At 36.6% G+C, this 19,989-nt stretch overlaps 2 protein-coding genes across 2 annotated transcripts in view; one reads left to right on the forward strand and one right to left on the reverse strand.

Annotated features, from left to right (window-relative positions):
* The first annotated feature begins 648 nt into the window (after positions 1–648).
* On the forward strand, positions 649–15,581 carry eif3i (eukaryotic translation initiation factor 3, subunit I). Its single transcript, XM_061897388.1, has 11 exons — positions 649–808; positions 6,878–6,970; positions 7,041–7,128; positions 7,209–7,274; positions 8,924–9,073; positions 14,504–14,631; positions 14,689–14,799; positions 14,863–14,952; positions 15,013–15,086; positions 15,164–15,256; positions 15,328–15,581. The coding sequence occupies exons 1-11, from the start codon at positions 806–808 to the stop codon at positions 15,407–15,409; spliced, it is 978 nt and encodes a 325-aa protein (XP_061753372.1). The 5' UTR covers positions 649–805; the 3' UTR covers positions 15,410–15,581.
* Positions 15,582–16,296: 715 nt separating this feature from the next.
* Positions 16,297–19,989, reverse strand: part of LOC133551072 (probable histone deacetylase 1-B) — a 28,894-nt gene continuing 25,201 nt past the window's right edge. Inside the window, exons 11-12 of the mRNA XM_061897387.1 lie at positions 17,088–17,115; positions 16,297–17,013 (exon numbers count right to left, since the gene is read on the reverse strand). Of these exons, the coding sequence (XP_061753371.1) occupies positions 16,986–17,013; positions 17,088–17,115 (56 nt within the window). The 3' untranslated portion in view covers positions 16,297–16,985. The remainder of the gene's footprint in view (positions 17,014–17,087; positions 17,116–19,989) is intronic.

Genomic DNA, 19,989 nt, shown 5'->3' on the forward strand with positions numbered 1-19,989 from the left:
GCCAGCACGTCCGAGGGCGCAGCTAATCCAGGTCGGGCCCGACACACAGCCCGCAGGTGGCGGGGGAGAGGAGACGAACAAACAGAGCTGACAGCGAGAGACGGCAGGGTAAAGCACATACTGGCCCCATCTTCTGGAAACTCGGAAGTGACGTTACTCAAATAGTGAAAGGTAAGTGTTGTTGTTTTTTTAAGTAACCAGCAAGCACAGTACAGTTAGTGGAACAACTGTGTTTTTATTACTGTGTATTTGATAGGTGCCGTCTGAAATTCAACTAGTTCTTTTATTTATATATATAATAAAATAAATATATATAGCTAGAATTTACTGAAAGTTAAGTATTTCATACATATGTATATGTATATATATATATATATATATATATATATATATATATATATATATATATATATATATATATCTTTATATGAAATATATATAATATGGACCCCGACTTAAACAAGTTGAAAAACTTATTCGGGTGTTACCATTTAGTGGTCAATTGACTGAACTGAACTGTGCAATCTACTAATAAAAGTTTCAATCAATCAAAAACACATTTGTTTCTCTAAATGTGGCCCCCGAGTCAAAATAATTGCCCAGGCCTGAATTAAATCGTGGCACTTTGTCCTCCAAGACGCCAGATGGCACACTCCGACCATGCTATCAGGCCAGGCAGCCACATGACGTCATTTCCTTTTCCGCCTCAGCGCTGTCGCCTACACAGCACGAGTGTTGATATACACATCTTCAATGCTGACTTTTTTTCTACTAAACACCGTCAAATAACACTTTCTTGGCAATTATGGTGAGTATTTCGTGTATGTTAGTGTTTAAATACCGCTGTGTTGAATCGTTTGTACTTAAAAAAAAACACCGCTAGCGCAGGCTAACGTTGTCTTAGCTTCCGGTGCTAGCTCGCGTTATTGGGAATTAATTCAACAAGAAAACAATGACTGGATAAATGCTGTTCGTGTCAGACGTACTAAAACATTTATATCACCTTTTATTTTGTCTATTTGTGTTGTATTTGTGTCGGACCAAGCTGCTCAATTATATTTGTATCATGAATTGAATTCCCATGACTTGATTAAGGTGGCGACCTATCCAGGGTGTACACCGCCCTCCGCCCGGTTGTAGCTGAGATAAGCGCCAGTGCCCCCCGCGGCCCCAAAAGGGGATAAGCGGTACAAAATGGATGGATGATTAACGTGGACCCCGACAAGTTGAAAAACGTATTCGGGTTAGGGCTGGGCGATATTGCCTTTTTTTTAATATAGCGATATTTTTATGCCATATTACGATATACGATATATATTACGATATTTTGCCTTGGCCTTGAATGAACACTTGATGCATATAATCACAGCAGTATGATGATTCTATGTGTCTACATTAAACAGGGATGGGAATTTTCGGCGGACTTCCGCCGATTTCTGTGAATCGTTTAAATCCGGGAAGAAAATTATAGGGGGGTTAGGTAGTCGTGGTTTGTGTCTCTGCGTTGACCTAGTTATCAGTACAAGGTAGGACTGGGCGATATTGCCTTTTTTTAATACCACAATATTTTTAGGCCATTTCGCGATATACGATACTTATTACGATATTTTGCCTTAGCCTTGAATGAACACTTGATGCATATAATCACAGCAGTATGATGATTCCATGTGTCTACATTAAAACATTATTGTTCATACTACTATATACTACTTTTAAATTTTCATGCAGAGAAGGAAATCAGAACTATGTCAATTCACCAAAACTGTATTTATTAAAGTTATTAGCAGGTGACTTTTCAAATGATGCTACATTTTAGCAGTAATGCTACTTTTGGTAGCAACACTTGTGCCCCACACTTGACAAATTAAAGTTTTCTATTCGAAATATTCCCGCTTGAAGCCGAACCACCGCCAGACGATAGGCCCCGTGCTGTTTTTCTTGGGAATTAGTTCTTCCTTCATTTGTTACGAGATCCGCACCTTCTTTCTCCGCAACAACCCGCTAGCATCACATCTAACGTTAACCACGCCGCGACGTCTCCGCTGGGCGAGGGCGTATACGTATGACGTGACAGTAAGTGACATATGTATGTCTGAGAGGAGACAGGAAAGAGGAGGAGAATGTAATGCCCGCAGCTGCGTGAGAACGTCTACTCGAATATTACGATATAAACATTTTCTATATCGCACAGAGACAACCCCGCGATATATATCGTATATCGATATATCGCCCAGCCCTAGTACAAGGCAGAGAATTCCCGCGAAAAATATAATGCCAATGTGTGAAGGCACCAGATTGGCTAGCTCTTAGGGGTGTAACGGTACACAAAAATTTCGGTTCAGAGGCCACGGTTCGGTTCATTTTCGGTACAGTAAGAAAACAACAAAATGTAAATTTTTGGGTTATTTATTTACCAAATTTGTAAACAATGGCATAACATACATATACACACAGGGTGCATTGCCAGGGTTAATACATATATAACATATAAAATAACAACTAAATAAGTTAAGGCTCAGAATGGTTTCTTAACAAAACTTTTCTACATATAAAGTGCTTTTTTTGATTGATTGATTCAGACTTTTATTAGTAGATTGCACAGTACAGTACATATTCCGTACAATTGACCTCTAAATGCTAACACCCCAATATGTTTTTCAACTTGTTTAAGTCGGAGTCCACGTTCATCAACACCGCCCGCCGTTTTTTGTAGACATGTTCCATAAATATTGATGTTAAAGATTTCTTTTTTTGTGAATAAATGTTTAGAATTAAGTTCATGAATCCAGATGGATCTCTATTACAATCCTCAAAGAGGGCACTTTAAGTTGATGATTACTTCTATGTGTAGAAATCTTTATTTATAATTGAATCACTTGTTTATTTTTCAACAAGTTTTTAGTTATTTGTATATCTTTCTTTCCAAATAGTTCAAGAAAGACCACTACAAATGAGCAATATTTTGCACTGTTATACAATTTAATAAATCAGAAACTAATGACATAGTGCTTTATTGCACTTCTTTATCTTTTTTTTAACCAAAAATGCTTTGCTGTGATTAGGGGGTACTTGAATTAAAAAAAATGTTCACAGGGGGTACATCACTTAAAAAAGGTTGAGAACCACTGTGTTATGAGAGTAGCGTGTATGTGGCCCTTTATTATGTGACGCATGTGATGTCAGTCAGTGTGTAAGCGCGCGAGGTGAGGGACCTTAGTGCGAGTGCGGCTGGTGTTTTGTTGGATTGGCTGTGTGCAAGACTTCAATAAAGCCACGATTTGCAACTAATAGCTGGACTCTTCCTTTTTACCCTGGAGTCCGGAGCTGTGGAGACCCACTGCCGGGTAGAATGAAGGGTTATGTGCGCAAGGGAGACACTATGGGAGCCGGAAGCAGGAAAGGTGCAACACATTTTTCACGTGTTGTCAGAAGCAACTGCTGAACAATCTTAGCAAACCTCCATCCTCCATTGTTGTATCGCACAGCCAAAGTGTTCCCAAACGGGAGATCTTAACGAGGCAGGAGGGTCTTCCAGCCCTGGCTTTTACATGTTGTCCTAGCCTACTAGCTGCTAGCATGTACTTGTTCGGTACACCTCCAAACCGAACCGAAACCCCCGTACCGAAACGGTTCGATACAAATACACGTACCGTTACACCTCCTACTAGCTCTACTATCAGCTGACAACATCAACCCATGACATTGCCCATTATAGGCGTCTGCACGCGTCGTTTGCCGGCAATATCTAGTCCCTGATCCTCAATTTTTGTGAGCGTTTCTGAACTCGTATTCTGTTTATATTGGTTGTGTTTATCGGCGACTAATCTGGAAAGAAAACACGGTAGCTCTCAATTAACACGTTTCTTTATTGACAAAGCAGTTTCAGACATGGTTAAGCTGATTCAAGATAGGAATGCTTCATTAGCGAAAGATATCGATAAGGGCGTGAGAAACAAGTGGAACTGGGCGTGGCTCGATATATCTATCAAACTGAAGGTGAAGATTAACAACAACATCGTAGAAGTAGACGAACTGATCAGCGATTTCATTGCAAAGTGCGATGAACCGGTACGTGCTCAGTGCTTATATTGCAAGGACATTGTGAACTATGGATCTCGGGGAAAGGTGGCACTCTTTGACCACGCGAAATCGGCAAGGCATCTAAGTAAAGTGAGTTTACGGAGAAGAATTCTGGTTAATCCATTTGTAGGCCTATTTTTGTCTAATCCAAAAGTGTGCCAGAATCTGATATATGTGTAAACTTGTATACATAAATTTCAGCACGATACATTTTTATGAAAATATTTGCTATTATGAAATTTTGGTCAGGAGAATATTGTTAGATTTTGACTCAAAATAGCAGGAAATGCATCCTAAGCTAACATAGATTTCAAAATGTTTCTGGGGGGGCATGTGCGGCCTTCCGCAAAGCGGTGCTTCAGGATTAAACAATTTTCAGCTGCTTTTCTAAATCTTCATTCCCATCCCTGATTAAAACATTCTTCTTCATACTGCATTCATATATGCTACTTTTAAACTTTCATGCAGAGAGGGAAATCCCAACTAAGTCAATTGACCAAAAGTGTATTTATTAAAGTTATTAAGCAATGGAACAAACATTCAAGTCATTTCAAAAACATAAAGTGCAAGATTGTCTAGAGACATTTTAAATGTCATATAAAAATGAGCTGCATAATAGGAAATCAAATAGTATTCGTCCTTCACTATGTGGTATGTTACTAAGGTTATGAAATTCTCTTCATTCTCTAGCGAGTGACTTTTCAAATGATGCTACATATTAGCAGTAATGCTACTTTTTATAGCTACGCTTTTCCCCACCCCACATTTGACAAATTACGGTTGTCTGTTCGACATATTCCAACTTGAAGTCAAACCACCCCCAGACGATGGAAACACTGCTGTTTTTAATGGGAATTAAGTCTTCCTTCATTTGTTACTGTTACAGTCCACGCAGTGGTGGTTTGTTTTTGGTGTTTTTTTCTTCTTTTGTTAGGTTAGACAGAGGCCTCTATACACTACACACATGGGATTTGTTTGTGTATAGAGACACCAAGCTTAGTGGTGGCTGTCACCCTTGTATGTTTTGGACCCCCTCTTTGGTTAGAGTAGTTAGGTAGGTTTTTGGTTTATGCTAGTTAAATAGCTTTAATTAGTCAGCTTACCTTTCTTTTCTAGAGGTGTATTTTGGTATGTTTTGTTCATTTCTTTGACAGCACCTGTATTCCCAAGCTAAGCTAGTGTTGTGTCTTTGTTGTTAACCCCCCCGCGGTTACTTTTCAATACACTAGTTTTTGTTTGCAATTCTTGGCTTCGGTGTCTTTAATTTACAACTTATTTGATTTATACACTTTAATGTTGCGTTCCCCTACGATCCCTAGACTTTGTGCCATCTGGGAACGTAACAGTTACCAGATCCGCACCTTCTTTCTCTCGTACAGCTACGTTAGCAACGTAGCCCAGTATGCTACCGCTCTGCACTGCGAGGGCGGACACGTATGTGACGTATGACGTGACAGTATGTGACGTATGAAAGAATGAGCGCCAGCTTGTTTGTGGAGTAGGTAAGACAGGAAAGAGTGAGAAGAGCCTGTAGTGCAGGGGTGGGCATTACGTCGATCGCGATCAACTGGTCGATCTCGGAGGGTGTGTCAGTCGATCTCAAGCCAGGCATTAAAAAATATACATAAAAATGAGCAATCATCAATCATACCAAGACTTCACTTTCGTCAGTTGTTTGACATTCTCGGCACCCGAGGATCTTGTGAGATGACGCTGGCTGCTGCGAGCTCATATTTAAGAAAAAAAATCACTAACAGGACGGACGCAGAGAAACACATTTTATTTCTAGATACTCCGTACCTACTGTCAAAACTCTAAAGACCGACTGCACAGTTCCTGTCTTCACCATAAAAGACCTGTTTCATCCGGCCTGTGCTAACAAAATAAGAGTCTCAGAAAGCTAGCGTGCACAAGCTAGCAAGCTACGGAGTTTGATGCCGATGTATTTCTCACCCGCCCTCAGCGACCGCTTTCTCACTTGCTTGCCCACCCGCACACTCACTGACGTCACTCACCTGCTGCCAGACATTAAAGGGCCACACACATATGCTACTCTCATAACAAAGTGTTTAAAAACGAGTATGCAAGTTGGACAAATGAGATGCCAAATCCAACCACTTTCATGTGGTATTGGACAGAAAGGAGGACTTTTTTTTTCCTCCATTTGAAAATGCGGACGTTATCAGCACCACTGTCTGATTCCAATCAATGCAAGTCATCAGAATCAAATACACCAACTTATATTCTTGTCTTCATGAAAGAAAGGAATCTATGTGTGTTAAACATGCTTGTATTATCATTAAACACCATTAACTTGTTAACAAAAATGTCTCTTTGATAAATAAATAAATATAAATTATAAATAGGAATGAGGTAGATCTCCTCGACTTGGTCAATTGAAAAGTAGCTCACCTGCAGAAAAAGTGTGAGCGCCCCTGCTGTAGTGTAATGCCTGCAGCTAAAAGCAACTGCGTGAGAACGTATACTCCCAATATTACGATATAGTCATTTTCTATATAGCACAGAGACAAACCCGCGATATATCGTATATATCGACCTGCCCTAATTCGGGTGTTACCATTTAGTGGTCAATTGTACGGAATATGTGCCGTACTGTGCAATCTATTAATAAAAGTTTCAATCAATCAATTGATTAACGTGGACCCCGACTTAAGCAAGTTAATAAAGTTATTCGGCTGTTACCATTTAGCGGTCAATTGTACGGAATACGTACTGTACTGTGCAATCTACTAATAATAGTTTCAATCAATTGAAATGTGCCAACTGTCCTCCATAGAGACCCATTCTACTGCAGGGGCACGAGAGGTCCATCACGCAGATCAAGTACAACCGAGAAGGAGACCTGATCTTCTCTGTGGCCAAAGACACTGTAAGTTTAACAACTAAGACATATACTTACACTTAAAATCCTGTGGCTATAATACCTGCTTTCCCCTCAGGTGGTAAATGCATGGTACTCGGTCAACGGGGAACGCCTGGGCACCTATAATGGACACACAGGAGCTGTGTGGTGTGTCGACTGCGACTGTATCCTATTTTATTTGATGTCACAAATTGTTCTGAGCATCCGCACAGTCTGGCTTTCTTCTTAATGCACCTTGTCTCAGGGGACACAAAGAATGTACTGACGGGATCTGCCGATAATAGCTGTCGACTGTGGGACTGCGAAACAGGTAAGTAAAAAAAACATATTTGTCTATATCATATCTGGGAAAATTATGGCCCGGGGGCCATATGCGTCCCATTAAGCTTTTCAATCTGGCCCTCCGGACATTCCCAAATACTTTTTTTTTAGATCTTTAAGATGGAAAATGTAGGTGTCATTTTAATGTGCACTCATGTTTTCTAATGACCGTAAGGCTTGAATTATACAAAGTATTTCAATGGTTGTAATCTGCATTTTGGATGATATACTAGTTACTATGGTAATCTAATTACCGTATTTTTGGGACTATAAATCGCAGTTTTTTTTTATAGTTTGGCCGGGGTGCGATTTATACTCAGGAGCGACTTAAGTGTGAAATTATTAACACATTACCCTAAAATATAAACTAATATCATTTAGCTCATTGACGTAAGAGACTAGACGTATAAGGTTTTATTTGATTTAGCGATTACAGTGTTCCCCACGGGTCAGGCATCTATTTGTGGTGGTGTGGTCGGGCGGTGGGGGGGGTGGCGGCGGCGATGACCAAGAAGAACCCAGAGTTGGAATATAATTACAACACTTTATGTACATATTTATATACGTATTTATATATTATTCACATAATTATATAATATATAACTACAAGATCCATTCACAGAGTCCCATTGCTTTTATGAGCGATCGAGCGAGTCAAAAGCCGAAAAGAAAAAAAAAAATTTGTATTTTGTATTCTTTTTTTTTTTGTGGCAGCCGTAATTCTTTTGTGGCGGGCCGCCACAAATAAATGAATGTGTGGGAAATCCTGGATTAGGAGTGACAGATTGTTCGGTAAAGTTATAGCATTTTCTATATGTTATTTGAATGACTTACGATTGTATGTTACGTCAACTTACCAGACACCTTCTCAGTTGTTTATTTATGTGTCTTATAACATACACTTATTCAGCCTGTTGTTCACTATTCTTTATTTATTTTAAATTGCCTTTCAAATGTTTATTCTTGCTGTTGGGTTTTATCAAATAAATTTCTCCCAAAAATGCGACTTATACTCCAGTGTGACTTATATATGTTTTTTTCCTTCTTTATTATGCATTTTCGGCAGGTGCGACTTATACTCCGGAGCGACTTATGCTCCAAAAAATACGGTAGTTAGTATGATTATTTAATTGGTTACTATTTTCATCTAATTAGTTACTATGGTAATCGACCTCACAACAGCTCAGACGAGGCGCCAAGTAGTGTGGGTGGGAAGCGTTTCCACAGATGCGGAAGGAGATTTTCACAACAAAGTTCTAAAGCTCAGTGATGTATTATATTGTAGGTGGGTTTATTTTGTACCCTTCGCGTTCATATTTCACTGTTTGTTGCATTTCACTTGATTGTTAAATATGTCAATCGAAACGGGATGTGACATTCATATTTTCTCAATATTCAGTGTTTTATGGTTCATAGAAAATTTTTAAATTCCATTTCATTTTTTTAAGGCGGTCTGTCATAAAGTTTTTACCTTTCAATCAGACATTATTGTGATTCTTTTGTATTAGTGTTCTTATAAATAGATATACCGGCCCCCAGACACATTTTTTTCTCTAAATGTGGCCCCCGAGTCAAAATAACTGCCCAGGCCTGGTCTATATGTCGCAGTCCAAAGCTAATTCTAAATGGTTCCTGCAGGTAAACAGCTGGCCCTGGTCAACACCAACTCTGCCGTGAGAACGTGCGGCTTCGACTTCAGCGGCAACATCATCATGTTTTCCACAGACAAGCAGATGGGCTACAAGTGCTTCCTCAACTTTTTTGACCTGAGGGATCCACAGCAAATTGGTAAGCAGATATTCTTTTTTTTTTATACACATAGTCAGAGGAAATTTCCAACAAGAAATAATTGTAACATAAATAACCTCTTCTAGGGTCAAACTGGCCACCATAAAATGTACAGGACGCTTTTTTTATGCGTTGAAATAAATAGTAAATCTATGCGGCGGCGATGACCAAGAAGAACGCGGAGTTGGAATATAATTACAACACTTTATGTACATATTTATATACAGATTTGAACAATTAGTTATTCACTCAAATATATTTATCAATTGTGCCCGATCACAGTTGAAATCTTGAAATTAAGGGCTTTTAATGGCTAAAACATTAACCTGGACAACATTTTAACAGCTGGTTGGCTCAGATTTTATTCTTTTCATTGCATTCACATGCTGCAGTGGAGAGTGCACAATTTAGCTTTCAGTATTAATGCAGTATCTGAAGCACGTGTGTTTATTGACAACAGGGTTATAACCTTGACACGTTAGCTCGTCGGTATGGTAACAGGTAAGGCTGGGCGATATGACAAAAAAATGTATCACGATATAAGTGTTTCATATCAGTCGATATCTAAGTATTGATAAAAAAACAAAAAAAACTATTCTAAATAAAGACCGGGAGAAAAAAGGCTGAATTTAAATACTTTAGGTCAGCATTATGAAGAACAGTCAAATAAATGAAAATACTGGTCGATGTGCAAATAATGAAATTAAATAAATGCTTAATCCAACAAAATGTGCAAAGTATTGTAATTAAGAAATTAGTAGTGCACAACTCAGGCTTTAAAGCCATATTGGTAAGAATATATGCAAATAAATAAGTCACATTAAGCAAGAAGAAACAAACATGTCTTACAGAATATTTTAAACATCAGAATAAACTTGCGTCTGAACATCTGTGACAAAATACTGCCAAACTGGTGACGTGACGTTTCCTTTTTTATTTACAATTTCCTCTTGTGCTGCCGCACTCATATTCCCGTTTCGTATCACTCCTCGTCGTCAGCTAGCCGTTGTTGCTTTTTTTTTTTCCCTGTTAGCATTTCCCAGATTGCCTTGCGGTTCAGGCTCGGCCGTGATAGGTCGAGAGGCCAAAGCCCTTCCTCTGCCTACACCCCCCAGAATGCCGTGCGGTTCCGCATCGGCCTTTCTTCCTATTTTTTTCTAACAGAACTCAGTGAAATTATCAAACGTTCTATCGACCCCATTTTCTATTGATATTGATCACATGTCTATCGCGATATATATTGTTATTGTTTTATCGCCCAGCCCTAGTAACAGGTGACTGTTACTGCGTGCAACTGCCCCGGTCCCGAAAATACCGTGTCTGTGCTGCACACTGCACAGGTTCTGACCACTTTTGAACTTGTTTGCCAAGACGTCTTACCCTCGTATTTTGATCCGGTCGGTCTGTTATTCCTTTACTTTGTCGTCGTCGTATTTCTTCTTCTTCTTCCTCCTCTTCTTCTTCTTCCTCTTCCTCTTCTTCTTCTTCCTCTTTTTCTTCTTCCCCCCCCAGGTGAATTAAGTGCAATTGGCGGAGTTACAATGCATAGTAGGCTACCGTCACCTACTGCACCGGAGTTGTAACTACAAGCTCCCAATGGAGTTTTGACTCGCTCGACCGCTCATAAAAGCCGAAAAATCTATTTGTGGCGGCCGTAATTCTTTCACGGCGGGCCGCCACAAGTAAATGAATGTGTGGGAAACCCTGATGTATGTATATATATATATATATATGTATGTATGTATGTATGTATGTATATATATATATATATATATATACATATATATATATATATATATATATATATATGTATGTATGTATGTATGTATGTGTATGTATATATAGTATATATATGTGTATAAATTATACATATATATATATATGTATGTATAGATGTGTGTGTGTGTGTGTGTGTGTATATATGTATATATATAATATATATGTGTGTGTATATATATATTCCAGCACCTTCATAACGTTTAGGTATACTAAAGCGTCACTCAAGTCTAACTAGATTTATATAGCTTTATTGGGCAACCTGAGATATTTCTGTCTGTTACGTTTATTTGCAAATTGTTAAACGTGCGTTTTCTCTCTCAAAACGGAGTCAAATGTGCCGGAGACACGTTATCAGCCCCGCGTTGCAACAAAGACATAACGATAATGTTACTCACAAAAAAGCTGAATTTATGAATGGCTGTTGCAACTCAAAACACAGAAAATGAAGTCACTGCACTATCCAAAAAGTTCCTAAAACTCTGAAAGTTAACACACAACAGTTGCTGCTGTGCTGCCTTAAAAAAAATCTCGTTAACAAAAGATTAAAAACACACAAAGGCGGACACAACGGATCAATATACTCGGACTATGGACTTAAAAAATTTACGTACCGTGAGTTCTTCCCTCTATCCATGGCTCCTCTTCAGGTGCTGCTGAAGCAATGTTGTCCTTCTGTGCCATGCGAGGGCCATGCTGCACGTTTTGCAGGAAATGTCTTCTTTGAAGTCTTTAAAGTAAAGCGTTCCGATACTTTTGACGACTTAGGTCGTACACCCTTCTCCATTGAAGCAATAACCTCAAGATGTTTCTCCGCTGAACTATCCGTACTGTTTCCTTCCGCTATTTTTCAAATGTTTCCAAACAAAGGATACGGCGTGGTCACGTGAGCTGCACATGACACATCATTGGCTTGCTTACTGCCACCTCATTAGACGTGGGCTCAGCGCCGCCCTGGCGCTGTTTTTTACTTTTTTTGATTATTGTTTTTCAGCTGTTTGTAAATGTTGCATTTTATAAATAAAGGTTTAGGGGGGTAAAAAAATAAAAATAAAAAACTCCGCGCATCCGCATTGCATACATCCAACGAATCGATGACTAAATTAATCGCCAACTATTTTTATAATCGAATTTAATCGATTAATTGTTGCAGCCCTAATATATATATATATATATATGTATGTATGTACCATATTTTTCGGATTATAAATCGCTCCAGAGTACATGTCGCACCAGCCGAAAATGCATAATAAAGAAGGAAAAAAACATATATACGTCGCACTGGAGTAGAAGTCCCATTTTTGGGGGAAATTTGTTTGATAAAATCCAACACCAAGAATAGACATTTGAAAGGCAATTTAAAATAAATAAAGAATAGTGAACAACAGGCTGAATAAGTGTACGTTATATGACACATAAATAACCAACTGAGAAGGTGCCTGGTATGTTAACGTAACATATTATGGTAAGAGTCATTCAAATAACTATAACATATAGAACATGTTATACGTTTACCAAACAATCTGTCACTTCTAATCGATAAATCCGATGAAATCTTCTTCCTTGATGTCGCTTCTAAACAACTCCAATATATATGTGTGTGTGTGTAAGTATATGTAAATATGTGTATGTATGTATGTATGTATATATATATATATATATATATATATATATATATATATATATATATATATATATACGTATATATATATATATGTATGTATACAGGGTTTCCCACACATTCATTTATTTGTGGCGGCCCGCCACGAAAGTATTACGGCCGCCACAAATAAAAAAAAAATTAAAAAAAATTAATTTTTGGGGGGCCTTTGACTCGCTAAACCGCTCATAAAAGCAATGGGACTCTGTCTGTGAATGGAGCTTGTAGTTACATATTATATAAATATGTAAATATTATATAAATATGTATATAAATATGTACATAAAGTGTTGTAATTATATTCCAACTCCGCGTTCTTCTTGGTCATCGCCGCCGCCGCTGCCACCCCCCGGCCTTTAGCTCTTTTGCATTATTGGGCCTGGTGTCTTTCAGCTTCTTCTTCACAATACCCCACAAATTCTCTATGGGGTTTAGGTTAAGAGAGTTGGCAGGCCAATGGAGGACAGTAATGCCATGGTCAGTACACCAGTTACTGCTGGTTTGGGCACTGTGAGCAGGTGCCAGAACATGCTGGAAAATTAAATCATCATCTCCATATACGTATATATATTTGTGTAATACATGTGTATGTATAGATATACTGTACATACAAACATACATACATATATAGTACACATATACACATGTTTGTGTATATATGTTCAACTATCTGTGTGTATATATATATATATATATATACATTTATACAAACACACACGTGGGTATATATATATATATATATATATACACACATAAATGTGTGTGTATACATATATATATATATATATACACATTTATATATGTATGTATGTATATATACATATATATATATATCGAGACGGTTAAGAGTTTTAGCAGAAATTGTCATATAGGAATTAACTTTGCAGCTTCAAACATTAACATGCTATGTCACATGTTATTTTAAGTAACAACTTTGTGAATTGAAGACCCCACAAGTGTTGTAAACAATTAGTTTTTACTGTAACCGTGCTGCTCGTTAGGCTGTTTCAAAAACTAAAAGTTACTTTTACACTTTGGTCCATTTTAAAAGCAAGGACAGGCCCAGTGCTGACAAAAATAGTTTTAATTTTTATGAAAACAAAAAGGACAGTAAAAACAGCATATTCTAGCAGTGAAGAAACACCAAACCTATAAAACTTTCTCAAAAGAACATGCATTTTGCAATGTGATTAAAAAGCTGCACACTAGACACCTATACTTCTTAGCAATCTTATAGATTTGATTAATTCTGAACATTGTACTTATCTAATAGATTTTATATTTATTATTTTATAAGACGAATGCAGCTGAGCACCCCGAAAGGGACAAGCGGTAAAGAAAATGGATGGATGTAATATCAGCTAGTGTTTGTCTGTATAGATAGATAGATAGTACTTTATTTATTCCGTCAGGAGAGTTCCTTCAGGGAAATTACAATTTTCAGCACAATCCCATTCAAGATCAGACAAACATTACAGGGAGACAGAACAGGATGTGTTGGTAATGGATGTTTATTGAGCTTGACACCTGAAGTTCCTGACAAAAGTACTTGAGTTAATCTGGACAAAGCTTTTATTTGTATATATATATATATATTTATACTTATATATATACTTATATATATATATATTTATATATATATATACTTATATATATATATATATATATATATATATATGTATGCAGACCTTGGCTAAAATGAAAGTTAAATTTATTTTCCCACACAACTTGTCTCACACTTGCTAACAAGCGAATCATCTTACCAAGTCATGCTCTAAATGTACTTCCATAAAAAAATTATCTGCTTAGCTCAATGAGTACATTTTCCATATGTTTTCTAAATATTTGGGTGAAATGTTTTCTCCTGTGATGTTATTACCAGTGGCGCTGCTGACTTGCTTCTGTCGGGAAAAAAGCACAAGCCAGGACGGCACCAACTTTTGTGGACAAATGTGTTTGAATAGTTATTGACAGTATTTGTTGTGTTCCTGCAGAAGACAACCAGCCCTACTTGACAGTGCCGTGCAGCGAGCAGAAAATCACCAGTGCTGTGTGGGGGCCGCTGGGCGAATTTGTCATCGCCGGCCACGACAATGGCGAGATCAACCAGTTCAGTGCCAAGGTGGGTTGTAATGTAATGTTCATGTAAGTGCCTACAACGCTGACTATTTGTGGTCAGTCAGGAGAGATCTTGAAGACGGTCAAGGAGCACACCAAGCAGATCAACGACATCCAGTCGTCCGTGGACCTGACCATGGTCATCACCGCGTCCAAGGATAACACGGCCAAAGTATGAAAGTATTTGTCAATCACTAACTTGATGTGTTCATCAACTTACTTCATACATTGTCAGCTCTTTGATGCATCCTCCCTGGATCACATCAAAACTTTCAGGACAGAAAGACCCGTCAACTCCGCCTCCATCTCCCCCATCATGGACCACGTAAGCAATGGCAGGGAAGTGATGGTTGCTATGGTGCACTTAACCTTTTTTAACATGCAGGTGGTGATGGGTGGAGGTCAAGAGGCCATGGAGGTGACCACCACCTCCACAAGGATCGGAAAGTTCGAGGCCAGGTGAGGCCAAAAAAAACGGCGGCAGCCCATTAGTTTGATGCCAGCATATGCAAGCACTAATTCTCTGCTGTGCTCAGGTTTTTTCACGCCGTCTACGAAGAGGAGTTCGGCAGGGTCAAAGGTCATTTTGGACCCATCAACTGCGTGTCTTTCCACCCTGATGGCAAGAGGTAAGTGCACATGTCCATGTGGGGATGTCTGAACAACACATTATTAATGTGTAATGTGTTGTGTGTAACAGTTACAGCAGTGGCGGAGAGGATGGATATGTGAGGATTCACTACTTTGACTCCCCATACTTTGACTTTGAGCTGGAGGCGTAAACGACAACCAGTTTGCTGAGCTCTGCCTTCCCTGGTATCATCATTTTCCACACACAAACAACATGTCTGGTTTGGATGTCTTTCCAAAAACTTGTTGGAAGCCCACAATGCAGAATTATGGACACATTTTATGTAATATCATTCTACCAACAAAGTTACTTTTCGTCATACAGTCCTGGATGTGTTTTTTCTAGTTAGTTCTTTATTCATCACCAGCACTGTGTTACTCTTGTAGCAAGTCAGGACATTCAGAAAGTACAGGATTGCAGGGCCAAACTCCGCTTCCTCCTTTACAATCCCTTGACAGATGTCTCAAAACATATGTTCTATTTAGCATTAAAGTATCATTGGGGCAGATGTGAGATCATCAGCATTGATTGTTTACTACCAGCATTTCTTACAAACGGCTTGCTAGTTGACATTGTGGCCTCAGTAAGAAGTGTTTTGCAGCACATTAGCTGTATGTCACACTACCGATGTTGCATACCACACAGAGTAGAAGGAAGACTTAAGCTGTGTGATGTTTTAGACAAAACTTAAAACTGTCCTACATGTTGGGAGTAGTGACGGCCAAAAAACTTGCTACATGCTGATGGTTTTGCAACACTGCTTCAATGTCAAATTGCAAGCTGCATATGGGCTAGGAAATACTGCATTTACAAAAAGTGCCAAAGGCATCATTTCAGGACATGAAATGTACTGAAATGATGCCTGACACTAGGTTAAAAAAAGTCTACAGATTAGACACTCCGTATTTATCCTGTGGGGACATTTGATTTTAATTACCATCAAAGGGGAACAAGATGTAACTTTATTTTTTTGCTCAAAATTTTCATCAACAAATATATCAAACATCTAATTTTTAAATGTTGACACTTTTGAGTGCCTTTTGATCAAATAAATTAATCACAGGTTTAAATTGGTAAAGTATTTCATGTTTTGCAGGTTTATAAGTGACAACTGACACTTGATCGACCATACAAAGTCAAAAAGCCTTCAGAGGATTACAACAAAACATCATCTGTGTTGAGGTTGAGAGATTTGAGCAAAGAAAGTATAATATAAATCTAAAATGTTTTCATGTCCAGTTTGGCTTTTGGAATGTTCATACAGCTGTGAAAGAATTGGACATGAAAAAAAACAATGGGACAAAAAAAATCAAACCTGTTTGGCTACAAAAGTGCAGTGAACTATTTAAAGATGCAACATAAATATACTCCATTAAGTTTATTAATGATAAAATAATGCTACTGAAGGTGACATACACACAATACAACAATTTAAGAAGACATGGATAATAAAAATAACTTAGTAAAATGGAATACTGGTGATCTACTGAGCTTGGGCCCCATTAAAAAGCATGGATGATTATCTTGTTTACATGACAGGTGTGTTTGTTTCATACTGTAGGGAGCATTGTCCGGGTGGAGCTTAAGACCCCACATAAACTTGTGGAAGCAAAGTTTAGAAGTATTGTTCAAGTAGAGACAAGGTTTGTAAGGTTAGCAGCTCACCAATAAAAGCAGGAAAGTAGGCTCCATGCAGCAGGAAAGACAAGCAGTGACCAAACATCACTTCAGGTCATCTTCACATCATCTTTTGGTCTGAAAAGGTTAAACATGTCAAGCATGAGAGAGAGCAGTATGATAAGATAAAAAAAAGTTATAAAAGTTCTTACAACGATATATCCATCTTGTCCTTCACATCTAAAAAGGAACAAACAAAGTTATCAAGAGTTTGTTTCAAGAAATACTGCATATTTTCTGCAAAGTTGTGGCAGTATGCAGCAAGGAAGTAGGTCAACTTTGGGAATCCAAGTGGAACGGAGAACAAGATCATCACGAGGAAACATTTTTAATGTGAGTGACAAAAACAGCTCAAGGACAGAAGTGCTGTAAGACACAGCATCCAAGTGACAGCCCACATTTAAGGTGAGTCAGTTATGTTCTTATTTAAAGCGTTGAGCAACATAAACTGCAAAGCTCTCACCAAATCTGACAGTAGCATACAGTGTTCTATGTAGCGGACCTTGACTTCACAGAGTATATAGCAAGGCACGCCACTATTGCTGTGGGCTTGTACAATAAACATGAATAGGGTCTAAATGATGGACGACAATAGAGCTTTAATTACTATGGTATATTGCATGTTAATGACATTTCAGTAGTTCTAACAAATTTAGCAGCGACAAGCAAACACTTCAAAGCAATGGTGCATCCTCGCCAACGTCACACCACAGTGCGAGGCTGCTTTTGAGGCAGCAATGCTACCTTTTTACAATTAGCATTATCACTGGAGGATGATAAATAGGTAAAGCATGCTACACTACACACTAGGAGGATATGCTAAAAGATAAGTATTGGTTGATACTACAGTGCAGGAGTGTCAAACGTGTTTGCATTGAGGGCCACATCGCAGTTATTGCCCTCAAAAGGCCATTTTTAACAATGAGTTTATATATATATATAGACATATATATACACATATATATATATACATATACACATATATATATAAGCATATATATATATAAGCATATACGTATATGTACATACATATGTATATGTATATACATACATATAAATATATATATGTATATACATACATATAAATATATATATGTATATACATACATACGCATACATGTATATACATAGGTATATATTCATATATACATATATTTGCATATATACACACACATATATACACATATATATATATGTACATGTATATATACATCCATATATATACACATGTATATATATACATACATATGTGTGTGTATATATATACACATACATACATAAATACATACGTATATACACATATATACTGGGTATATACATAAATATACATACATATAAAACACAACTATATATACATATATATATATACATACATATGTATATACATATATGTATAAATGCATACATGTACATACATATGTATACACATACATATATACATAATTTTATACACATACATATATACATGCATATATATATATACACATGTATATATGCATACATACGTGTGTGTATATATATACATATACATACTGGGTATATACATACATATAAAAACATAACTATGTATACATATATATATACATACATATATATACACATACATATGTATATACATACATATGTATATAAATATGTATATGTATATATACATACATATATATACACACATATACATTTGTATGGACATATATACACATATCTATATATACATTTATACATACATACATGTATATACATGCATACATATGTATATACATATATGTATACATGCATATATATACACATACATATGTATATACATATATATTTATATATACATACATATATATTTTTATATATACATACATATATATGTATATACATATATATGTATATACATACATACATATATACTGTATGTATATATATTTATATACATGCATACATATATACGGTATAGCTCGGTTGGTAGAGCGGCCGTGCCAGCAACTTGAGGGTTGCAGGTTCGATCCCCGCTTCAGCCACCCTAGTCACTGCCGTTGTGTCCTTGGGCACCTGCTCCCAGTGCCACCCACACTGGTTAAAATGTGAAAATTAGATATTGGGTTTCACAAGGTAAAGGGCTTTGAGTCACTAGAGAAAAAGCGCTATATAAAATATAATTCACTTCATACATACATATGTATATACATATATATACATGCATACATATATACATACATGTATATATACATACGTATATATATACGTATATATATAAACATATATATGCATGCATACATATATATACATGCATACATATATATGTACATATATACATACATAATGCATATATTCACATACATGTATACACATACATATATATACATACATATATACATGCATATATATACACGCATACATATGCATGCATATATTTATATATATACACATGCATATATATGCATATATATATACATATGTATATACATATATATTTATATACATGCATACATATATACATTCATATATACATGCATACATATACATGTATATATATATAAACACATATACATGCATACATATATATGTACATACATGTAGACATACATATATATACATGCGTACATACACATGCATATATATGTACACATGCATATATATACATACATACACATGCATATACACATTCATAAATACATATATATACACACACATATATACACATATATATTCATACATATACACATATATATATACACATGCATATATATACAGACATAAAAATGCATATATATACATACATATGCAAATATACATATATATACACACATATACATACATATATATATATATATATACATACATATACACATACATACTTATATACATACATATACACATCCATATATACACATATATACATACATACAGACATATATAAACATATATACATACATACATTTATATATGTACATATATATACATGTATATCTAAACATATATACACATATATACATGCATTTATATACATGTATATATATACATACATATATACACATATATGCACATGTATATATACATCCATATATA

The sequence above is a fragment of the Nerophis ophidion genome, linkage group LG04 (genome assembly GCF_033978795.1).
Source record: "Nerophis ophidion isolate RoL-2023_Sa linkage group LG04, RoL_Noph_v1.0, whole genome shotgun sequence".
Classification (NCBI taxonomy): domain Eukaryota; kingdom Metazoa; phylum Chordata; class Actinopteri; order Syngnathiformes; family Syngnathidae; genus Nerophis; species Nerophis ophidion.